At 43.7% G+C, this 21,678-nt stretch overlaps 1 protein-coding gene across 1 annotated transcript in view; it reads right to left on the bottom strand.

Moving 5' to 3' along the window:
• cacul1 (CDK2 associated cullin domain 1) overlaps positions 1 to 21,678 on the bottom strand; it is a 103,851-nt gene that overhangs the window by 14,840 nt on the left and 67,333 nt on the right. Inside the window, exons 6-7 of the mRNA XM_041209922.1 lie at positions 20,296 to 20,385; positions 5,921 to 6,059 (exon numbers count right to left, since the gene is read on the bottom strand). Coding sequence (XP_041065856.1) covers positions 5,921 to 6,059; positions 20,296 to 20,385 — 229 coding nt within the window. The remainder of the gene's footprint in view (positions 1 to 5,920; positions 6,060 to 20,295; positions 20,386 to 21,678) is intronic.

Genomic DNA, 21,678 nt, shown 5'->3' with positions numbered 1-21,678 from the left:
TGGGGACAAGGGCTACCCACAGAGGAAGTGGCTGATGGGGCCGCCTCGAGGGTCAACTGCAGCAGAGCGACGGTATAACGGGTCTCATGCTGCCACCCGGATTTTGGTGGACCAAACAATAGGCATCTTGAAAATGAGGTTCTGGTGCCTCAACAGCAATACAGTCCCCAGAGGGTGCTGCGCATCACTGTAGCTGGCTGTGCGCTACACAGCCTGCCACTGCAACAGGGAAAGGCCCTGGCTGAGGAGGAGATGGAAGAGCTGCACATCTCCTTCGATGAGAAGGGCATTGATGGGGTGATGATGATGAGATCCTCGAAGGAGAGGATGCCAGCAATTGGGCCATTGCACTGACCAGGTAAGGCAGGCTCGGAAAGTCCTCATAGCCCCAAGATTCATGGAGGATGATGACAAGATGTAGTGAGGACAGTCCTGATATCCTCACACCTTGCATCTGTGAACGTTTGCCTCCTGTGTGGCTGATGGCAGTGCACATACCCTCATTCTAAGGCTCCTGTCATGAAAAGGCAGTGGAGGCCCTAATAGTTGCTAGATTCCAGGAGGATGGCGACGACATACAGTGAGGACACTCCGTGGGCTGACGCGGGATGACGTTGGGCAGAACCCCCATCATCATTCCACCCCATTTAAATCTTCAGGAAGGTGAGGGCACAGCGAGATCAGCTGTCCGCCCGCCGACCTGTCAATGGCCAATTGAGGCCATTGACAGGATAATTAAAACAATTAAAGGACCTGCCCGTCCAACCTTAAGGTTGTCGTGTCGGCCAGGAGCCCCAGTGGGGAATAGAAAAAACACGAATCCTCATCCACCGGCGGGATGAGGTTTCATGTAGGGTTTAAAAAAGTTTATTACAGTTTCAGTGAAGTTTATTAACATTGTCACGTGAGGGGGACATGTTAAGGATTTTTTTATTTTTTAAGTTTATAAAGCTGTCAGCGATCTCCCTGAGGCAGCACTTAGCCTCAGGGAGATGTGCGCTCTTTCGTGTGCATGCGTGAGAGAGCGCACTCTCGCATTTGGGGAATCCACCCCCCCACCACCCCGCACAGGGAGCACACAGCGCTTCCCGCAGGGCGTCACTCTGGGTGGGCCTTAATTGGTCCACCCACTTATAATGGCGGCGGGGCCCGCTTCTCTGGCAGGGATTGGCTCCCTGCCCGCCGGAGATTGGGTCGGGCCCAACAGGCAGAAAATTCTGCCCCATAGATCCTTACATAGCCTCTGTAAATGTCTGACTCCTGTCGGGTTGAGGGCAGCTCGCTTGTGCTGTGGTCAGGCTTATATAATGGGGATGCAGCCTGGTCCTTTGTCAGCCTTTAGCACCTGACCCCTTCAGGAGCACAGTGATGCTGAAGAGATGGAGGTCAAGCTCACCTCAAAAGGTGCTGAGAGTACACAGAGAATGATGGAACTCCATGACAGCTGCCCATCATATTCTAGCAGCAACAACAAGCACCACTGAGGTGCACACATCATTATTGTGCCCAGTGAGTGTGAAGCCGGACCATCACTTTACTCTGAAGATTATCTTGTGCAAGAACCAAGGTTTCACATCTGAGTGACACAAACACTGCTCATCAGAACAAGGAGCCATAAGCAAGGAGACATTCTTGAGACATACACAAAAATAGCTGGAAAAACTCAGCAAGTCTGACAGCATCTGCAGAGAGGAACGCAGTTAACGTTTCGAGTCTGAATGACTCTTCATCAGAACCATTCTTGGGAGTTTATTTACAAAAGTGTATATTATGTACGAGAGATTAAACCCACGGCCACACTGTGCTACTGCATCTTCTTAACATTCTTAGCCTTGCTGCTACGTCTTGGTGCTCCCCTGACATCCACAGCGGAGTTGGAGGCAGCCTGCTGACTGCTACACCCTGTCTGCGATGACTTCAGCATGCATCCTGTGGAGGGCCGAGGCCTGGAGGGGCCTGGCCTGCTTTGGGTGTCCTGCTGTGGGCCAGCTACACCCTCCTCGGCCTTTTTTAAAAAAAAATTCATTCATGGGACGTGGGCTTCAGTGGCTAGGCCAGCATTTATTATCCATCCCTAACTGCCCTCAAGAAGGTGGTGGTGAGCTGCCTTCTTGAACCACTGCAGTCCATGTGGTGTAGGCACAGCCACAGTGCTGTTAGGAAGGGAGTTCCAGGATTTTTACCCAGTGACAGTGAAGGAACAGTGATATATTTCCAAGTCAGGAAGATGAGTGACTTGGAGGGGAACTTCCAGGTGGTGGTGTTCCTATCTATCTACTGCCCTTGTCCTTCTAGATGGTAGTGGTCATGGGTTTGGAAGGTGCTGCCTAAGGAGCTTTGGTGAATTTCTGTGGAGCTGGAGATGGTAGGGTCAAAAGAAGAAGGGGTTTGGATCAGCTGAACATTCCCAGAGTTATCCAAGTGAATGGCCCAGGTATTGAGCTGCTGGTCCTCCTCCCTGTGAGTACCTGACAGCCTCTGGCTGACTCTTTGAGAAGGAGAAGCTGGAATGAGATCAAGCTGCCCCATATCCCTCTTGCATTGACACTGTTGGAGGCCAACTATTGCGTCAATTATGGAGTTCAGCCCATGCAACAGTGCAGAACAATGTCCTGGACCAGCCGCCATTCTGCCAGTGTTGACTCTGGTGCGTCGGCATGCCAGTGTTATCACCTCAGACTGAAGGTGGATGGACTTCCTCCATTGTCCCTTGCAATCGGAGGAGTGCACCAGACATCCCTTCCTGATGTTCCCACGATTGCAGCTCCACCAGATAATTGAGAACCAAGAACAGAGGTTCATCATCAGGCTCAGACTTCGCAGATTCTTTGCCTCCAGCAATTCTAAGTGTCACCGACCAATGAGGTCCCTGCCTCTGCTGGCTGTGTACAGGTTGTGTGCTGTGCTCACCAGATTGTGATCCAGAGGCAGCTCCACATCTAGGTCACACCGAGGTGCGTGCCACTGCGCTGGTGGAGGGTGTGGGTGTGCGCCGTGATGGGTCTTCAATGGTGCTGCTCTCAGGGTCCTCATCCAAGGTGCTTTTAGCATTGGGATCGGGGTCAAGGTTGCCAAGTTAAACAAAGAACAGTCGGTCAGAGTAGCATTGAGAGGTGTGGTGCAGGATCCTCATGTGGGTGCTTGCCGCTGACCTCACTGTTGCCGCAGGAATGGTGCATGTCCTCTCTGGCCATGGCTCGTGAATGAAGTGAGGACCTTGATGTCTGGCAGTCCACCCCTCGCCTGGGACCGCTCCTGTTGATTGTCATTATTCAAGGTAAGAATAGAGAGAGAGAGAGAGAGAGAGAGAGAGAATGAGAGAGAGAGAATGAGCAAGGCACATACCAGGCCAAATGAGAAGGATGCCAGGTGTGCATGAGTGCTGAGTGGAGCCATGGACAGGATGAGGAAGCTACCACTAGAGGAGATAAGGCCAGGTGGAGATGTGAGGGTGTGTGTGTGTGAGAGTGAGTGGTGATGTCCCTCGAGCTGGCAGTGAGTGAGATGCCACTGAGTGTGTGAAGACCTTGAGAGTGTGTAGTTTAGAGTGATGAGATGGTTGACTTACCCTAGTGGCAAAGATGAGATCATTCATCCATTTTCTGCACTGGATAGCCGGCCTCTTGTGTGCAGCGTTGGCAATGACCACTTCTGCCACTGGCTCCCAAGCCAGAGTGACGTGCGACTGATGGGCCTCATGCGGCCAGAGCGGGGGTAGGGAACATCGCGGTGGAGCTCCTTGGTGTCCAGAAGGTGTCCCAGGGATATGTCACTGAATTGGTGGGCTGCGCTCTTGTTGGCTTCAGTGACTATTGTCATTACCAGAGCAATTGGGCTATAAGCATTGAGAGCTGTATGCACGCCTACAGTTTAAATATGGCGTGAGGAAGCAGCAGCGTAATGGGAAAATCGGGGTCTGGCCATCAGCGATCAGGCGTGTTTCCCATGACTGCATAATTTATGAGGTGGGAATTTTTAGACGCCGTGAAAACCTGCCATTGCAGCCGCCGGGTAAAACAACTTTTTTTATGCCCACTACTGCACCTAGTGCAAATCTGGGACAATTCCACCCATAGAGTTTGCATCTCCTTTAAATCAGCAATTTCTAATTGTTCGCTTGTGTATTCAATTTTCCAGCAATTACAAGGAGCTCTGCATTTTAATGTATTAAATGTACAGGTTAGCATACTTTGAATAAATATTACCTGCTGCAGTCCACACCTCAAAACAAAATTGAAAATGAATGCAGAAACACATTAAGGTCCAAGTTAATCACTGAAGGGGCATTTTTAATAGCAGAGTAATTGAAATGAGAAAAAAAAACGGGAAATGCATCTTCATGATGGGTATCTGAATAATAGACTATGAAGTTATTTCGACATAAAAACATTGCTTATTTGTCCTAGTTAGTGCAATCACTACTTCTTGGAAATCAGTCCTTCCCTGTAAATGTATTTCCAAACAGCAGACAGCTCAGTCACTAATAGTCACATTTAAATACCTTAACTTTCCATTTCAAAATAAATACTATTGTATACATTTCAGCTGCAAAGTGAAGCAAAAAGCATGGCAATTATATTCGATTTATCCTATAATTATACTGCTACATGGGAATGACAGTAGTCACCTCACAGATTGTTGCAAATCTCAAGTGGAATTATTGTGTTCTCTATTTTTAAGAATAAAAGATTAACACAGAAAACAAGGTAAAAATCGGCCAGAAACTGCTGCAATGGCAGTTTTGGTGGTGAATGAGATTAGTTGGATACTTTAGCTTCTCATTGTCACCGCACTATATTTGCGCTGCAAATTGATGGAATGTTGATTTGTTATTGACACAGCAGTTTCAATGTTGCGTTTATGATTTTGTGCCCATGGCTTAGCCCTGATCGCCGTACAATGGTACTTGCCTTGGTACTTCAGGTCCATATCTTTGTGTGAAGAAAGCTCCCTACTCAATCATACGGCATTATAAAAATCTAAAATCAGTTGTTACAATTCAGATTGAGAGAGTGGAACCCCTCACTTAAAGTGCTTTCTTCACACAAAGATAGGGACCTACAATACCAAGGCTTCCACGGCATGGTAATCATGGCCCACAGGGAGGGGAAAACCATATTGGTGTGGCTAGGTTTTAGCAAGGCTTCAAAAAAGTACATCACGAAGGAGCACACAGAATTACTCAAGCTGGAGAGTTATGGTAAAGCCTGATGTATAAAAATGAACTGCTGGAAAGAATGCAGCCATACTTATCAGAAGAGTTAGGATAGCGTAGAATACTGAGTTTAGATCATGGGAGAGTGTGGAGTGGAGCAGAGAACACTGTTCTTTCTAATATAATTGGCTAAAGTAGGAAAACAGCTCAATCTAGGGAGCAGCTCAAGACCTACCAAATAAATATGTAAGTAGGGTAAGCATAAAGTAGAACACGTAGTAAGAAAAAAAGACAACATACTGCAAAAATGATGTTGAAATAGCTAAGAGGAGACTCAACAATCAACATGCCCAATCATTGCAGAATGGCAATCAACAAAGCAAACAGGAGACTGAATAGTATAGTGCTCTAAGACCAAACTGCATTCATTTCTGGTAATTAAGACTAAAAGAAAACAAACACTCAAACCGTGGAAGCAGTTTACAGTAATCTCTAGCACTAAACTGCGAGGGTAGAACAAAGACACGGGTTAAACACAAAATTAGGACCGATTCCGGGTAGCTTTATTACATACAAAGTGTTCAAACCTACAATTATAAGTAGCGTGCAGGTGAAAGTCATTTCAATGGAGTTGGGAAATGAGGCTGGAGGAAGGGGCAACTTTAGGGTCTTTCAGAAAAAAAAAAGTTAAACTTAACTGCGCCCCTAGTAAATAAGCAACCATATTTACAATGGTAGGTTTGAAACATGGAGTCTAAATTTTACCTGGCAAAGCCATTCTGCATCAATTCTCGCTGGAGTTTTTGGTCTTGAGCAGCATATTCTGAAAGCTTGGATTCCAAAGCAGGGGGAAGGATATTTGGGATAAATTTAGAAAAGAGGCTTGGTGCCAGCTGTGCCCAATCTGGGAAAATAATAACAAGAAAGTTATTATCATGGTCAGCATCTGTATTTGTATGCAGGTCTAGCAGATGTAATTTCTTGTAACAACTGTATAAAAATGATAATTTTTCTTTTTTTGTTCCATGATTGCATGATTTCCCTATGATAAAGTTGGTGTCTTGTATGAAAAATACACCAGATTTCACCCTTCCTGCTCTTCTTCTTCCAAACTGGAGGCACCAAATGATCAAATTTCCAAGGATAACTTAAACATCTCCATGATTGCAAGCACCTCACAAAACAACGAGTGAAAATATAGAAAATGAGTACTGAAAATCATAAGTTTGATTATTGAAATGCATTTAATTTCACACCAAAGTCTTGCGTAATGTCAGAGAAAGCTTCAATCTAAATTGTAGCAAATGGACCTTTTCTAAATTAAAGTCAATGCAGGGAAAGCACTGGTTAACTATCAAATTCACAATGTTGAGAAATGGAAAAAAAATTGATAACTAATCCAAGTTTCATCATCATGATGAAACTTCTTTTATTTGTTCATGGGATGTGGGTGTCACTGGCCAGCATTTATTGCCCATCCCTAATTGCCCTCATTCAGAGGGCATTTAAGAGTCAACCACATTGGTGTGGGTCTGGACTCACATAGGCCAGGCCAGGAAGGTCTGGCAGGTTTCAGAGAACTGAATGGGTTTTTATGGCAATCTTCATGGTCATAATTAGACTTTTAATTCCAGATTTTTATTGAATTCAAATTTCACCATCTGGTGGGATGTGAACCCAGGTCCCCAGAGCATTACCCTGGGTCACTGGATCACCAGTCCAGTGACAATACCACCACATCCTGCCTCCCCACTTTAAACTTGCTTTAAACTTATTGTTTATCTAAAGTTAATGACTTGTTCCACTATCTTTATTCAGTGAGAGTGAACAGGTATGATTGGCTGAATGGCCTCCATCAGTGCTGTATCATTCTAAGAGAAAAATCCTTCTCTGGGCCTTCATTCTACATGAAATGAATTTGATTACATGAATATCCATCAAGTATTAAACTTTGAATCCCGTGCACGCAAAAACACTTGCACTTCGTTACAAGTTACTCAGCTGTTTTGGCAGCTGGAAAGTGAACATTTTCAACTGTATTTTTATTCCTAAGGATGCTACAATATCTAATAAGAATTCTAATTATTGATTACATATTTGAAATATCCAGAGCAAACAAATATTACATGAACCAGTAATTTCTTTGTAGCTGAATATCTGTGCACGCCACTTAAACAAATAAGGGACTTTGCACAATGTAACTTATGTTGGAATTATGTTTTATTTCTTATTTCGTACCCTTCCTTCTCCCTTTCTGAAGTTTACAATTTAGTTTACAATTTCTGTATATACAGAAATGAATTTCCACATTAACCCACAATGTTCTTAAAAGTAAAATTCACACATAATATGAGGGGGGAAAAGTAGAATAAATGGCAAGCCCTACACAGAAGTTTTTCTCAGAAAATGATGGAAAGTTTGATTTTATTTGAGTGGTTACTGCTGAAGTTCATGCAGTTCTAGCTACAACCAGCTGATCAAGCACAAAGGCAAGATTAAACCTGGGGCTTTCCTGAAGGACTGTGGAGCTCGGTGCATTTATTGACTGGGAGATTTAACACTTTAAATTATTTGCTGAACTGTATGACACAATTGAAATATTTTAAAAGCAGTGCAAACCCCAAGGTAGATTTTGATAATAACCTCTCCTTACAAATTGACATTATCCTGAGAATTTCTTGTTTGAACTTAAATTGGCGCAAGTGGACAGAAAACAAATTAAACATTACTTTGTATCTTGGAACACACAAGTTAGTTTTCATACTAAAATTTGTGGAAAATGAACCAAATTTCTTGTACTGCACTGTCAATACTAAATATTGACCTGAATGTTATCAATATGTTACAGTAGAACTTCCTCTCCACTTAGACAGTAAAAATTAGATTTGCTCCAGTACCAAGGTATTCTTTCTTTTGGTAACTGCTCTATTCTCCTCCTGCTTCCATTTTTAAAAAATGGGCTACAAACTAAATTTTATTTAGTGACAATATTCTGAGAATTTTTATTTGCTCTTCTATTATCTACTACTTCATCATATGAAGTATTTACTAAGTTTTGTACTTTTTCCAAGATCTCTGGTTTGTGATTATAATACAATGAACATGACGTTTGGTCTAATGTCGTTTTAGCAATGTAGCTTCAAAAAAGGATCAGTAAAACATCACATGAAGTAGCTAAGTGGACTGTTACAAGCTTATTGTAGATTTGTTTCAGAATATAAGGGAATGCACAACAATGATTAGCCTTGTTCAACATAATGTTGTTCAATGCTTCATTGAAAATTTTGAGCTCAATACACAAATTATACAATATTAATATCTCATCAATTTATTTGCCAGTTAAATGCCTGACCGCACTTCAAATTATTTACTCAAGTGCCCACAGAAGAGAGTTGTTTGATATTCTACAGAATAACAAATTCATTTTGCTTCCCAATTCCAAATTGCATATTTAGATTATCACTGTCAAAGCACCCCACAAGAATTAATTATAGAGATTGCACATTCAATTTCCTTTATTAACAAGTCCCTAATGGCATTAGGGATATACAAAGATGCATAGGACTTCAGTTACACAAATTTTTAAAATTGGGAAAAAAAGAGACAAGTTGATAAAGCTATGTAGAAGGGTTCATAGATTTCCTAAATAGGATAAACAGTTCAACAAGCAAAAAGGTAAGCTAAAGCCAGACAAATTTTTATTTTGAGCATAGAATATTGTATCTAGTTTTGCATATCTACTTTACTCCAGTGGAGATTTAAAAGAGATTCACTAATGAGCAGCTTTAGTGATAAGAGATTCATAAAACCTGAACTCAGGATATATTAGATCTGATAGAGGTATTCAAATTAGAAAAGATTTTAAAAACAAATAGGAAGAGACCATTTCAACTGGTTGATGAAACACAAATTCAAGATCATCACCAAAAGAATAAAGGGAAAGTTTAGGAGAATTTGTTCTAAACACAGATTTACAGCAGGTTTGCTTAAGTTCTGTTTTTTTTATATCTAAAATGTCAATTCTGTCAACTACTGCCAGTACAGCGCAGTGAACGTTTGCTCTTGCCCATTCACTCCCACTACTTCAGTCTGCTGAAGCGGCTCGCCTAAATCGCCTGCATATTTGCCAAATCCTCTCAAGTTGAAGCAGCATTTCTGGAGCGAGCTTTCTTTAATCCATTCTCTGGATATCTCACTTGTCACTAGCAAGGCCCTCAAGAAAATGGTAGTGGGTCTTCTTGAAATGCTGCAATCCATAAAGTGAAGGTAATTCTAACGGTAATATTAGAAAAGGAGTTCCATAATTTTAACGCAGTAATGATGACAGAACAGCGATACATGTCCAAACTGGGATAGCGTGTGACTTATAGGGTAACTTGGAGGTGACTGTGTTCCCATGCACTCCCCGGCCTTACCTTGGAGGTGCTGGAGGTCCCAGGATTGGCAGTGCTGTCGCAGAAATATTGGTGAGTTACTACAGTGTATCCTATATAGATAGTACACACTACAGCCACAGTGGAGTGAGTTCATGTCAGTGAATTGGGTGGCCAATCTGTGAACTGCTCTGTCCTAGATGGTATCAAACATTTTGACCTTGCTCCTGCTGTGCCCATGTAAGCAAGTGGCCCAATGCGCAATGTAGATTTTTAAAATGTTGCATCTAGAGAATCTACTCATCAATGAGCCTCACTGTACAATGGCTCCCAAAACAAAGTCAACTGGCCCTCTATTCTGGTTGCTCCCAATCCTAGAGCCTTATCCATTTGCTCCTCTGCACTTGTGCTGCATGCTTTGCTAAATGCTCTTATCCCCCCTCCATCAGGGTACCTGGAGCTGAGATGTATCTGAGCTGTTGTCTGCATGGTCAGGGGTGTATGAAATATGCTTATCAGATGGCCCAGCTTCCTGTTGATCTCTGGCAGCAGGTACGTCATCTGGAAGGCCTTTACGTGAAGAGAAAATGAACATGCACCATGGTAACCAAACTAAATGGTTAAGCATAGTAACAGTACCAATACCTTGAATTCCATGCTGTTGGGCAGCCAGAAGGTTTTCCTAAGCCCTCATCCAAAATTACACTAACTTCAATCGGATGAGCCACATCTTCATGGTAATTCAAAGTTTGGCAAGCCTTGTAGTAGGATGGTTTGTGAGCAACATTCTCCTTTAAAACAACTACCATTATTAAGTTCTGACTGGGAAACACTTCTTAACTCATCAGTGAACTACGAGGAAACTTGGCCTGTTCTAACTAGCCAAAATTTCATAGAGTGAGGAGGTTGATGGATCAGGATACTTAAATCTGACATAGTTGGTGACTAAAAATATAACAGCAGCGATTATACAACAATATGGTATTTACAAAATTAGATTTAGCTATATATTTGGACTGTAATGTACAGAAGTAGCAGCCTTGCTACTTCAGGGGTTTCACACAAGCATTAGCGAGGGACACATATCAACACTCATTCTCTCACTGAGACTTCCACATCACCACCATCTCATCTACCATGTTGCTCACACTCCATCCTCTGGCCCTTCTGGAAGGGGCTCACCACACACAGGGGACATGCATCTCACCCAACCTCTGCTCCATCCCTGCCCATCACCTGCCTTTCTTCTTCATACAGGCCAAGCTGGCGCACAACAGGCGGGAGAGAGACCGGGGGGGAGGGTCAGCCTACACGACTGCCCTCACTGAGTTCAAGGAGGCTGCAGCTGAGCTGGCTGCGGAGGACAGGGGTCGCTCCTGTGGGAAGTGGAGATTAGCGCCTCCCAGCAACCCAGTACAAATCACAGCTCCATCACTTCATCAAATCCTGACATTCACAGTGACTCACGTGCAGTCTTATCTATCTCATGCTCATTAAATGAGACTCTATTTTCTAAGCACCAGCATATTGAGGCCCCCAAGCCAGTCCAGCAACAGTGCGAGCCCACAGACTTCACCCGAAGAGGAAGCTCTGGAACAACTATCATGGCTCTCACACGCACCCTCCACCAACTCAGAGACACAGACATCAGTAGGGCACAGTTGTAGATTAGGCTCGGGCTCACTTTCTTGGGAACACCTCACTGACACGTCCCCGCAGCAATCAGAGACAGGGACAGCCTTGGTCTCCAGCACTCAGAGGACAGCTGGACACCATCCACCTGTTCAGTCCAAGTCAGATGATGAGCCTCTGGAAGCAGCCACTAAATCTATGCTGGAGATGCAAAGACGGAAGGCGGAACATCAGGCAGAGATTCAACAGTCACTCAGCAGACTAGAGTGAATGTTGGAGGAGTCCGGCTGCATTTTGTCTGATGTCGTGGCTCCGACATGCAAGCACCTTGAGGTCACCATGGGAAGGCTGGTGACCACCATGAGGACCTTGGTCCAGCAGGTCTTGCTGGATTTGTACTCGGCCCTGCATTCCATGGCCAGACACCCTGTTGGGAACCATCAAGATAAAGGCGACATGGGGATGAGGCACCTTGAACCCCCTCCCCCATCTAGGTGCACCATCCCCTGCAGGAGTCAGGGCTGGGCCCTCAGGCATCCACAGGGAGGACGAGCGTCAGCCGGACACCCTGGGGGCCTCCTCTCAGGACACTCCAAGGGTGTGCAGCTGCTCACAGCCCCCTCTGCCTGTGACCCCATCTAATCCAGCTGCTCAGGCCACCAAGGGTGCTTCTGCCACTGACTAGATGTCCTTATCAGGCCTCTGGCCACCAGAGGACATCTACCAAAGTCATCCCAGACATCAGGATGTAGCAGTCAGCAGGCTGCCTCCACCTCTGCTGTGGATGTCAGGGATGCACCCAGGTGTAGCGCTAGAGTTAGGAAAGTTAAGAAAAATTTGATGTCGCTTTAGATTATGGGTGTGGTTATACATGTAAAGAAGTTGCAATTTTGTGAATACATTTGATGTTATGTGAACGTTTTGGGAAACTGAAGACGCGATTTTATACATTGGAGTCCTCTTATTTCAAGGTTTAGTCTTCCTCTCACTCAGTGATAGTGTCCCACTGTGAGAGTCACATTCCTGTGATGTCAACCTCAGTTGAACTAGTCTCCGCACCTCTTGTGTGATGTCAGGGAGATGTGTTTAAATCTTTATTGGAAATGTGTGATGTAAGCGTTTCTAACCCTTCTTCTTCAAAGAACACCATTGAATGAGGGCAGCTCATCAGCATTGATAATCTAGCAGTATTTGTGTCTCCTCAGTGGTAGTGTCAGAAGAAAAGACATGCACAGGAGGAGGAGATCCCGAGCATGTCCACATCTCAGTCGCAGCAGTGTTTGCATTGTTAGATGGCGGTGAAGGCTTCAGGTTTTCTCTCACATCGCTCGTTCCCAAGTGGACTCTCAGTTCCCAGAGTGAGCTCACTCACAGGGTCCCATGGACCAAAGAAAAGATCATAGCCTGATGATTCATGAGGCAAGTGCAAATGCGGAACTTGTTCAGGCTTCCCCAGAGTGCAGGGTGCAATAGACTGCACCCATGTGGCTGTACGGGTTCCATGCAGCAGGCTCTAATGTTTATAAAACAGAAGAGCTATCATTCCATCAATGTACAATTGGTGTGTGATCACTGGTAGTACATACTGCACGACAACCTGGGAGTTGCCTTGACTCCTACATCCTGAGTCACTCCGAGGTGCCTGAGAGTGGACATCCCCTGAGTTGAAACAAGATGGCATTGAGGACGAGGAGAAGTGTGGCCATATTCCCTCACTTAACTTTACTCTTCCTGGAACCTGTCAGCAATTAACGTATCACGGAAACGTCTCCCACATCTTCCTTCCTCCATGGCGTGATCGCCCTCATATGGACTCTCAGCAGCCTCCTGAGGTTCCTGGGCCTCCGGATCTTCATCCTCCTCCAGTTCATTCTCTGGCAGGGGCCAGACCGTGAAGGGCACAACACACTGCAGTGATGTGGGAAACCCTGTCGGAAGTGTATTGTCGTGAGCCACCTGAGCGGTCCAAGCATCTGAAGCACATCTTTAGAAGCCCTGCGGTCTGCTCTATAAGGGAGCATGTGGACCTGTGAGCAGCATTATGTTTCTCCTTGGAATGACTCTTGATGGCCACACACTGTTGTCATCAGCCAGCGTTGTTTCAGTGGGTACCCCTGATCCCCAAGCAGCCGTCCCTGCTGACGTAATGGCCCCTTGACAATCTCAGGCACCTCGGAGTGACTCAGGATGTAGGAGTCAAGGCAGCTCTCAGGGTGTCATGCAGTATGTGCTTCTGGTGATCACACACCAGTTGTACGTTGATGGAATGATAGCCCTTGTGTTTTATAAACATTAGAGGCTGCTGCATGGAACCCGTACAGCCACATGGGTGCAGTCTATTGTACCCTGCACTCTGGGGAAGACTGAAATGGTGGTGAAGCCAGTGAATTTCGCAGCCCAGCTATCTTCGTCCAGAGAAAACCTGACATAATGATGGGCCTTCCTGTAAAGGGCACCTGTGACCTTCTTTATGCATCGATGTGTTGCAGACTGAGAGATGCTGCACAGGTCCCCTGTTGATCTTTGGAAAGAGCCAGAGACAAAGAAATTGAGCACTGCGGTCACCTTCAAAGCCACTGGCAGGGGATACCCTCCAACTCCACGTGGTGTTAAGTCTTCACAAAGAATGTGGCATATGTGATGTACCAGATCTCGGGACACGTGCAGACGTGCACAGCATTGCCTGTCACTCACTTATAAATAGGTGGCTCTTCCACAATAAACCTTAGGTCTGGAGGGTCAATCCAGTTGTCTGGGTCTCTCCTCCTGACCCGTCTCTTCATACTCTGGCTCCGCTTGACCATGTCCTTCCTGCTGGAGCTGCGTGCGGAGGCATCTCTCCCTCCATCGCCTCTTCCAATATATTAGGACCCTGACAAAGGCAACATTGAGCCCTGGATCCATATCTGCTTTTTCCTTCTCTCTGAAAGGAAACATTGAAGACATCAATGATTCAAGGGGCAAGAAAGTGAAGTTCAGAAGATGACATATTTGGAGACTAAGTGTCCATAGTTTTTTCTGCCCTACTTTCCTGCACTACGGCTGATGCTGCCTTGTCCCTGAGATACTAGCACACACATCGAGGTGACCAAGATGGCATCGCAGATACGTAACCTCTTGAGCTCTGTGTGGGATGCTAAAGTTTCAGTGGGATGATTGACCCAATCTCGTTCTGTGCTCCAATCTCTGATGTGACATATAAATGGCCAATCAATTGCCCAAGGTCAATGAGTGGATGCCCTTTGGCCCATTAGGAGTGTCAATTCTGGTGAACACATGACTGGCCTTCATTGATGGAATGACATATATGATATAGCTGTCCCTCCTTCACTATTGCCTGCATTCCCAAATTCCACTTTCCTATGTGTTACTCTTGAGATGCAGCGACTGTGATATGAAGCCACTGAGTTCTGAGTAGCCCTTTAACAGAGCTAATGAAACCACTGGCTTTCATCGCAAGGTGGTCTTCCTCCTTTCTTTCTAAGCAGACTCCTGTGGCAACAAGAAGTTAGATGGCGACCCCAGAAAGCCCCCTCTCGTGTTTGCCCTTTCCCCAACTGCCATTCCACAGCCTTCCCTGCCCATTGATTCCCTCGTTTTCGCCTTTCTCCCTCACTGCCATTCTACACACAGCCTTCCCTCTCTGTTGCTCCCTTATGTTTGTCCTTCTCCCTCACTGCCATTCCACAGCCTTCCCTGCCCATTGTCCCCATCATGTTCATCAACCCCACCTTCACCTCACAGCCCACCCCCGGGTGAAATGCTAGTTTCTGAAAGTGGAGGCCTGAATGAGTACCACGGCACAGTCATGTTCCTTGGAACAATGTAGGGAAAGAGCAGGAGAGCAACCCTACAACCCCAGCAGTATGCTGTTCATCGCAACAAGACCGGCACAGTGTTATGGCAGGTATGTTCCACTCAACTCAAAGTTACCAGTGAACTGAGGTCCGGCTTGTGCATGCCACCCTTTTTCAAATGGATTTGATGCCGACCTAATTTCCTGCTGGTGTGACGCAAGATTGGAAGGCCTGACAAGATTCCAGCAAGCAGCTGCTTTAATGAGCATTCATGACACGTTAATGAATGCAAATGGCATTCGTGCCACTCGTCGGCAGGGTCACTGACCCACCATAAACACACCATCAGGAGAATTGCAACCTGTTCTTATGACGACGAATTTGCGACTTTTTGCCTGCTGCTGGATTTCCCATTCCCACCCGGCACAAAACCCACCATGGGCGGGATGGAAAAATTCGCCCAATGTTGCATATGACAGTCATGAATAACATGAGATTAATATCCTAAGTATTATTCAATATTTTATTTAGAGGGAGGGTCAAGGGGAACTGTGGAACTAAGTCCATTTTCTAACACTAAAGACACTTAATACAAACTGCCAAAATCAGAAAAAGCCGAAATCACTTTCACCTGATAAAAATAATAATGAAAGGAATCAAACTAAGTATTTTGGCTCTGTCCAAATAAACACCTGTAATGTACCTTCTGCAAAGGCACAAAAATACACAGATTTTGAAAGCTCATTACAGGAAACAACAAGAAGTAAAGCAGTGCTCTCTGACACCAACTAACCTAATATAATCCTGTTAGAATTCATCCTCTAGAAACACTCCAGAACATTAAACATAATTCAAAACTGTCAGCCAGGCAACAGAATGACAACAATCTTTTCTTGCTCTGCATTCATTCCTTAGAAGATTCAGTTGATTTTCTGTGCGCGAAATTAAAATCTGCCCAAAAAAAAAAACTTTGAATTTTCCCTTCTGTAAAGCCTGCACATTTAATTAAATCAATATAGCCCACAACAGGCTTTTATCCCGAAACATGCTTGAAGTCAAGATACATTGACCAAGAAATTTGTTTGGCCCCATTTTCATGCTAATGGACACCAGTGAACCAGTTGGATTTTTAATGACAATCTATGAACTTCATGGTTACCAATACTGATACTAGTTTTTTTTATTTCAGATTTATCTAATTAACTGTTGGGATTTGAACTCATATCTCTGGAGTCCAGGCCCCTGGACTGTTAATCCAGTAACATAACTACTATGCTACTATACCCTATCATGCTGAATAGATATTTTTAGACTGATGCTTCACGGGCAGCTGCTCCTCAAGTAGATCGTGGAAATTTGAACAAGTAGGGGGAGGGGGCTAGCAAATACAGCCAGCAGTGGCAGCAAGATTGCTATGGAACTGGGTTGAGTATTCCTGCTTCTCCAGGCACCATTTCCATTTAAAAACAAAACTTACCTTTTTGGTGGCAGCCCCCAAACCCAGTTCTAGAAAATGACAGAAGGCCCAACACCTGCTCAGCTCAAGGATAACCAATTACCCAGAGACATTCTAAAGCAGGGGTTAGGCCTCTCAATAGCATCTGGAAGGGGCCTAACGCTTGTTTTAGGTAGTTGGCCTCGATCCCTGAAAATGGTATAAACAAATTTTGAGTCAATAGTTTTTCAGGTATCCTAGTGGTGTATAATAATCATCCCCAAGTTAGGCTTTTATTAGGTCTGTTTGCACCTGTAAAATAGGTACAATATATAATTTCTAGCCCTTTATTTTGTCACAATCCTGTTAGGTACGTTAACGTTTAAAGAGAAATCCAAACACCCAGTTATTAACTGACAGAACTATGCCACAAGGCTTCAAATTTTTAGACCAAAGCAAACTTTGCTGTAAATAAAAAGAATTAAACAAGTACTATTAACTTATTATAAGTTATAGCTTCTTATGCTAGAACTCAGTTCTATTTCTTGCTTTCCTCCAAGAATTCCCTTATACATTATATCAAATTTGAAGGTTTATTTACTTCTGTAGGGACCAATCCAAACTATGCCAAAGCCCTCCAGAATTCACTTTAGTTCTCCCCAGTGTTCCAGCTATTCTCCAGGGTAAGACTTTATGACTGTGGGTGCCTCAGCCCCTTCTCACAGATTCTAACCTAACTTTGTTGACTGTTTTCTTCCACAAGGCTCTATGAGGACCAATGTTGATATCTTCCTCTAGCTTCAAATCAGGCAAATCTTAAGACCATAAGACATAGGAGCAGAAATTAGGCCATTCAGTCCATCGAGTCCGCTCTGCCATTCAATCATGGCTGATAAGTTTCTCAACCCCATTGTCCCGCCTTCTCCCCGTAACCTTTGATCCCCTTACCAATCAAGAACCTATCTATCTATCTCGGTCTTAAGTACACTCAATGGCCTGGCCTCCACAGCCTTCTGTGGCAATGAATTCCATAGATTCACCACTCTCTGGCTAAAGAAGTTTCTCCTCATCTCTGTTCTAAAAGGTCTTCCCTTTACTCTGAGGTTGTGCCCTAACGTCCTAGTCTCCTACTAATGGAAACATCTTCCCCATGTCCACTCTATCAAAGCCTTTCAGTATTCTGTAAGTTTCAATTAGATCCCCCCTCATCCTTCTAAACTCCATCGAGTATAGATCCAGAGTCCTCAAACGTTCCTCATATGTTAAGTCTTTAATTCATGGAATTGTTCTCGTGAACCTCCTCTGGACCCTCTCCAGGGCCTGCACATCCTTCCTGAGATATGGGGCCCAAAATTGCTCACAATATTCTAAATGTGGTCTGACCAGAGCCTTATAAAGCCTCAGCAGCATATCCCTGCTTTTATATTCTAGTCCTCTCGAAATAAATACCAGCATTGCATTTGCCTTCCTAACTACCGACTCAACCTGCAAGTTAACCTTAAGAGAATCCTGGACTAGGATTCCCATGTCCCTTTGCATTCCAGATTTCTGAATTCTCTCCCCATTTAGGAAATAGTCTATGCCTCTATTCTTCCTACCAAAGTGCATGACCTCACACTTCCCCATGTTGCATTCCATCTGCCACTTCTTTGCCCATTCTCCTAACCTGTCCAAATCATTCTGCAGCCTCCCCGCCTCCTCAATACTACCTGTCCCTCCACCTATCTTTGTATCATCTGAAAACTTAACCAGGATGCCCTCAGTTCCTTCATCTAGATCATTAATGTATAAAGTGAAAAGTTGTGGTCCCAACACTGACCCCTGCGGAACTCCACTAGTCACCGGCCGCCATCCTGAGAAGGACCCCCTTATCCCCACTCTCTGCCTCCTGCTAGACAGCCAATATTCTATCCATGCTAGTACCTTGCTTCTAACACCATGGGCTCTTATCTTACTGAGCAGCCTCCTGTGCAGCACCTTGTCAAAGGCCTTCTGGAAGTCCAAGTAGATAACATCCATTGGCTCTCCTTTGTCTAACCTACTCGTTACCTCCTCAAAGAAGTCTAACAGATTTGTCAGGCATGACCTCCCCTTGATGAAACCATGCTGACTTTGCTCTATTTTACCATGCACTTCCAAGTATTCTGAAATCTCATCCTTAATAATGGACTCTAAAATATTACCAACGACCAACGTCAGGCTCATCGGCCTGTAATTTCCCGTCTTTTGCCTCATTGCCTTCTTAAACGGGGGGTTACATTAGCAATTTTCCAGTCCTCTGGGACCCTCCCTGACTCAAGTTATTCCTGAAAGATCACCACTAACACCTCCACTATCTCTTCAGCAATCTCCTTCAGAACTCTGGGGTGTAATCCATCTGGTCTAGGTGATTTAGCCACCTTCAGACCTTTCAGTTTTCCTAGCACCTTCTCCTTGGTAATGGCCACCATACTCACCTCTGCCCCCTGACTCTCTTGAACTTTGGGGATGTTACTAGTGTCTTCCACCTGAAGACTGACGCAAAGTACCTATTCAGTTCCTCTGCCATTTCTTTGTTTCCCACTACTACTTCTCCAGCATCATTTTCCAGTGGCCCAATGTCGACTTTTGCCTCTATCTTACCCTTTATATATCTTAAAAAACTCTTGCAATCTTCTTTTAGTTTACCCTCATATTTAATCTTCTCCCTCCTTATTTCTTTTTTAGTTGTCCTCTGTTGGCCTTTGTAGGCTTCCCAATCTCCTGGTTTCCCATTTTCCAGCTACTTTTTCCCTCATGAAATGCCTGCAGAGATTGAGCCCCACCAGCATTCCCTGAGGTGAACGATAAAGTTAGTATGCATGCCTGACTAATATTCATCTCCTCTTGGCGCTCTCCTCTCAGTGAGACATAATATGCATCATAAAACTGCATTTGCCTCATGTGAGCATACACCCAGATAAGTTAAACAAATGAACCTCCCAACTCCCACAGCCCATCTCTATGACAACATGGCAAATTTTGGGATGTCCTCAAACAGAAATGTAAACAAATTATTTTACCTTCAACGCTACTCTTTTATTCTGTAACTCATGAAAAATTTATATTGCTAATAGGCATGACTGCCCTTCTCCAGACTCCCTGGGACCACAAAGAAACCCCCATGCTTACAAAGCTGCTTCTAGCTTCTTTTGATCTAGAACTACATACTTCAATAGAAGATTTAAATTGTGTAAGTGGAGACCTTCTGGTTCTACTCAAGGTTTAAAGGTAGGTCATCCATTGCTTAAGTGTTTACACCTCTACCTCTGACCTTAAAATCTAACCTATGTTTAATATTTTGCAAATGTAATCAACTTTAAGCTTGTTTGAATCTTAAAATAGGACGCTATGGACCCCACTAAATGATCCATTGTTGTACAAATTTTGAAGTATTACCCAATTTTGACTCAAAATGTATTTTGGTTATATCCAGTCCATGAATTAACAGAATTTTTTCTGTAGTTGAAAATCTAGGTTGAAGGACCATGGCCACATGGAGGACACTACCAAAGATAAAAAAGAAAGTAGGTAAAATGTTAAGGTAAAACAACTAGTGGAAGTAAAATAATGGTTTGCTGAGATTTTATGGACTGGTAGGTTATAGGAAGAAAACTGAGAGAGCTCCATAATTTTTAAGTTCTGTGACAGTATGAGTTCAAATAAGCAACAGTGGGACAGATCTTGATTTTAACACTGAGTGTGAAGAGGAGTGAGTAGGATGTTGTATTTGAAGTGCAAGAATAATAAGAGAGAAAATGAAGCTTGATAAATTTACTCCACAAGATGAAAAGACAATTTCAGCTTAACCTTAGGGAATAGATTCTCCATAACGCAAATCATTTTGTTTTCTTAAACAGAAAATGATCAGATTCTGTTACTTACCAGATCTAAGGGTATATAAGCCTTTAACTATATTTGCCATGGTTGAAGGGGTGACCTTAAATGGAGTTGACTGAGCTTCTATTAGTAAAGCTGAAACAGAAACAGAAGAAACAGGTAAAGTGTAAGAATTATAGTACTTAAATTAAATTAGAGCTATTAGCATTTATTCATTAATGTATTAAATGAGGCCATCAGCAGAAAACATTTAAAAGATAACTGCGACCTTAATTTATGCCAAAACGAAGTGGCTTTGAGTACAAAAATAAAAACAAAAAAACTGCGGATGCTGGAAATCCAAAACAAAAACAGAATTACCTGGAAAAACTCAGCAGGTCTGGCAGCATCGGCGGAGAAGAAAAGAGCATGAGGACTCGAAACGTCAACTCTTTTCTTCTCCGCCGATGCTGCCAGACCTGCTGAGTTTTTCCAGGTAATTCTGTTTTTGTTTTGGCTTTGAGTACAATCTGTTCTGAAAGGTAACAGAAAGAACGACCAGATCCTGATCTAATATCCGGGTACTAAAGCCAAATACCAAGAATCCTGCCAGTGGTCTGCTCACATTAGCCAAAGTTTGTACTGGCTCCCATATAATTGCAGCCCAATAAAAAACACATTGTAAAAGTTCACTTTTTAATGTTATGATAAAATGGATGGTCTCAACCACGCACTGCCAACATTTAAAAAGCAGAGGTACACAATGCAAAGCCTAAAGATGTAAAACTTCATTGCTGAGATCAGAAATTAGTGTGTAATATGACAAGTTACTGGCAACCACATTAATGTAGTTGACTAATATGTGTTTTGTATCAATACACACAGAATAAACAAAAGAAAAGTGAAGGTTACCTCTCCCCTCCACCGTTTTGGACTATCCTGAGTTAATATAAATCACTTTATGAAATAAATTTTATTAATCTAGATTTATGGAATGAAAGTCAGCCCAACTCACTTATGCTAAAAATTGAGATTTTATTTCTAAACAACGTATTATTAAAAAGTCCTCAAAACACTTCAAAACCAATTAACTGCTGCTGAAATATAGTCACTGTTGTTAAGCAAATAACGGATCACTAATCCACACATAGTAAAGTCCTAGAATTAGGAGGAGTAAGACAATAGGCCCTTCAAGCCTGCTCCACCATTTGATAAGATCATGGGTGATATGATTGTGGCCTCAACCCTGCTCTCTTGTCTAACCCCTATAACCTTTGAAACCCTTGTCAATCAAGAATCTAACTAAGCCTTACAAATATTCAATGACACCCTGGTCCACTCCTCCATCACCCCCTACTCCTCAACCCCCTCCTATGGCACAACCCCATGCCCACACAAAAGATGCAACACCTGCCCCTTCACTTCCTCTCTCCTCACCGTCCAAGGACC

This window comes from Carcharodon carcharias, chromosome 17, assembly GCF_017639515.1.
Source record: "Carcharodon carcharias isolate sCarCar2 chromosome 17, sCarCar2.pri, whole genome shotgun sequence".
In the NCBI taxonomy this organism is placed as follows: domain Eukaryota; kingdom Metazoa; phylum Chordata; class Chondrichthyes; order Lamniformes; family Lamnidae; genus Carcharodon; species Carcharodon carcharias.
The sequence above is the reverse complement of the archived record's forward strand: the minus strand, read 5'-3'. Positions and strand labels throughout refer to the sequence as shown.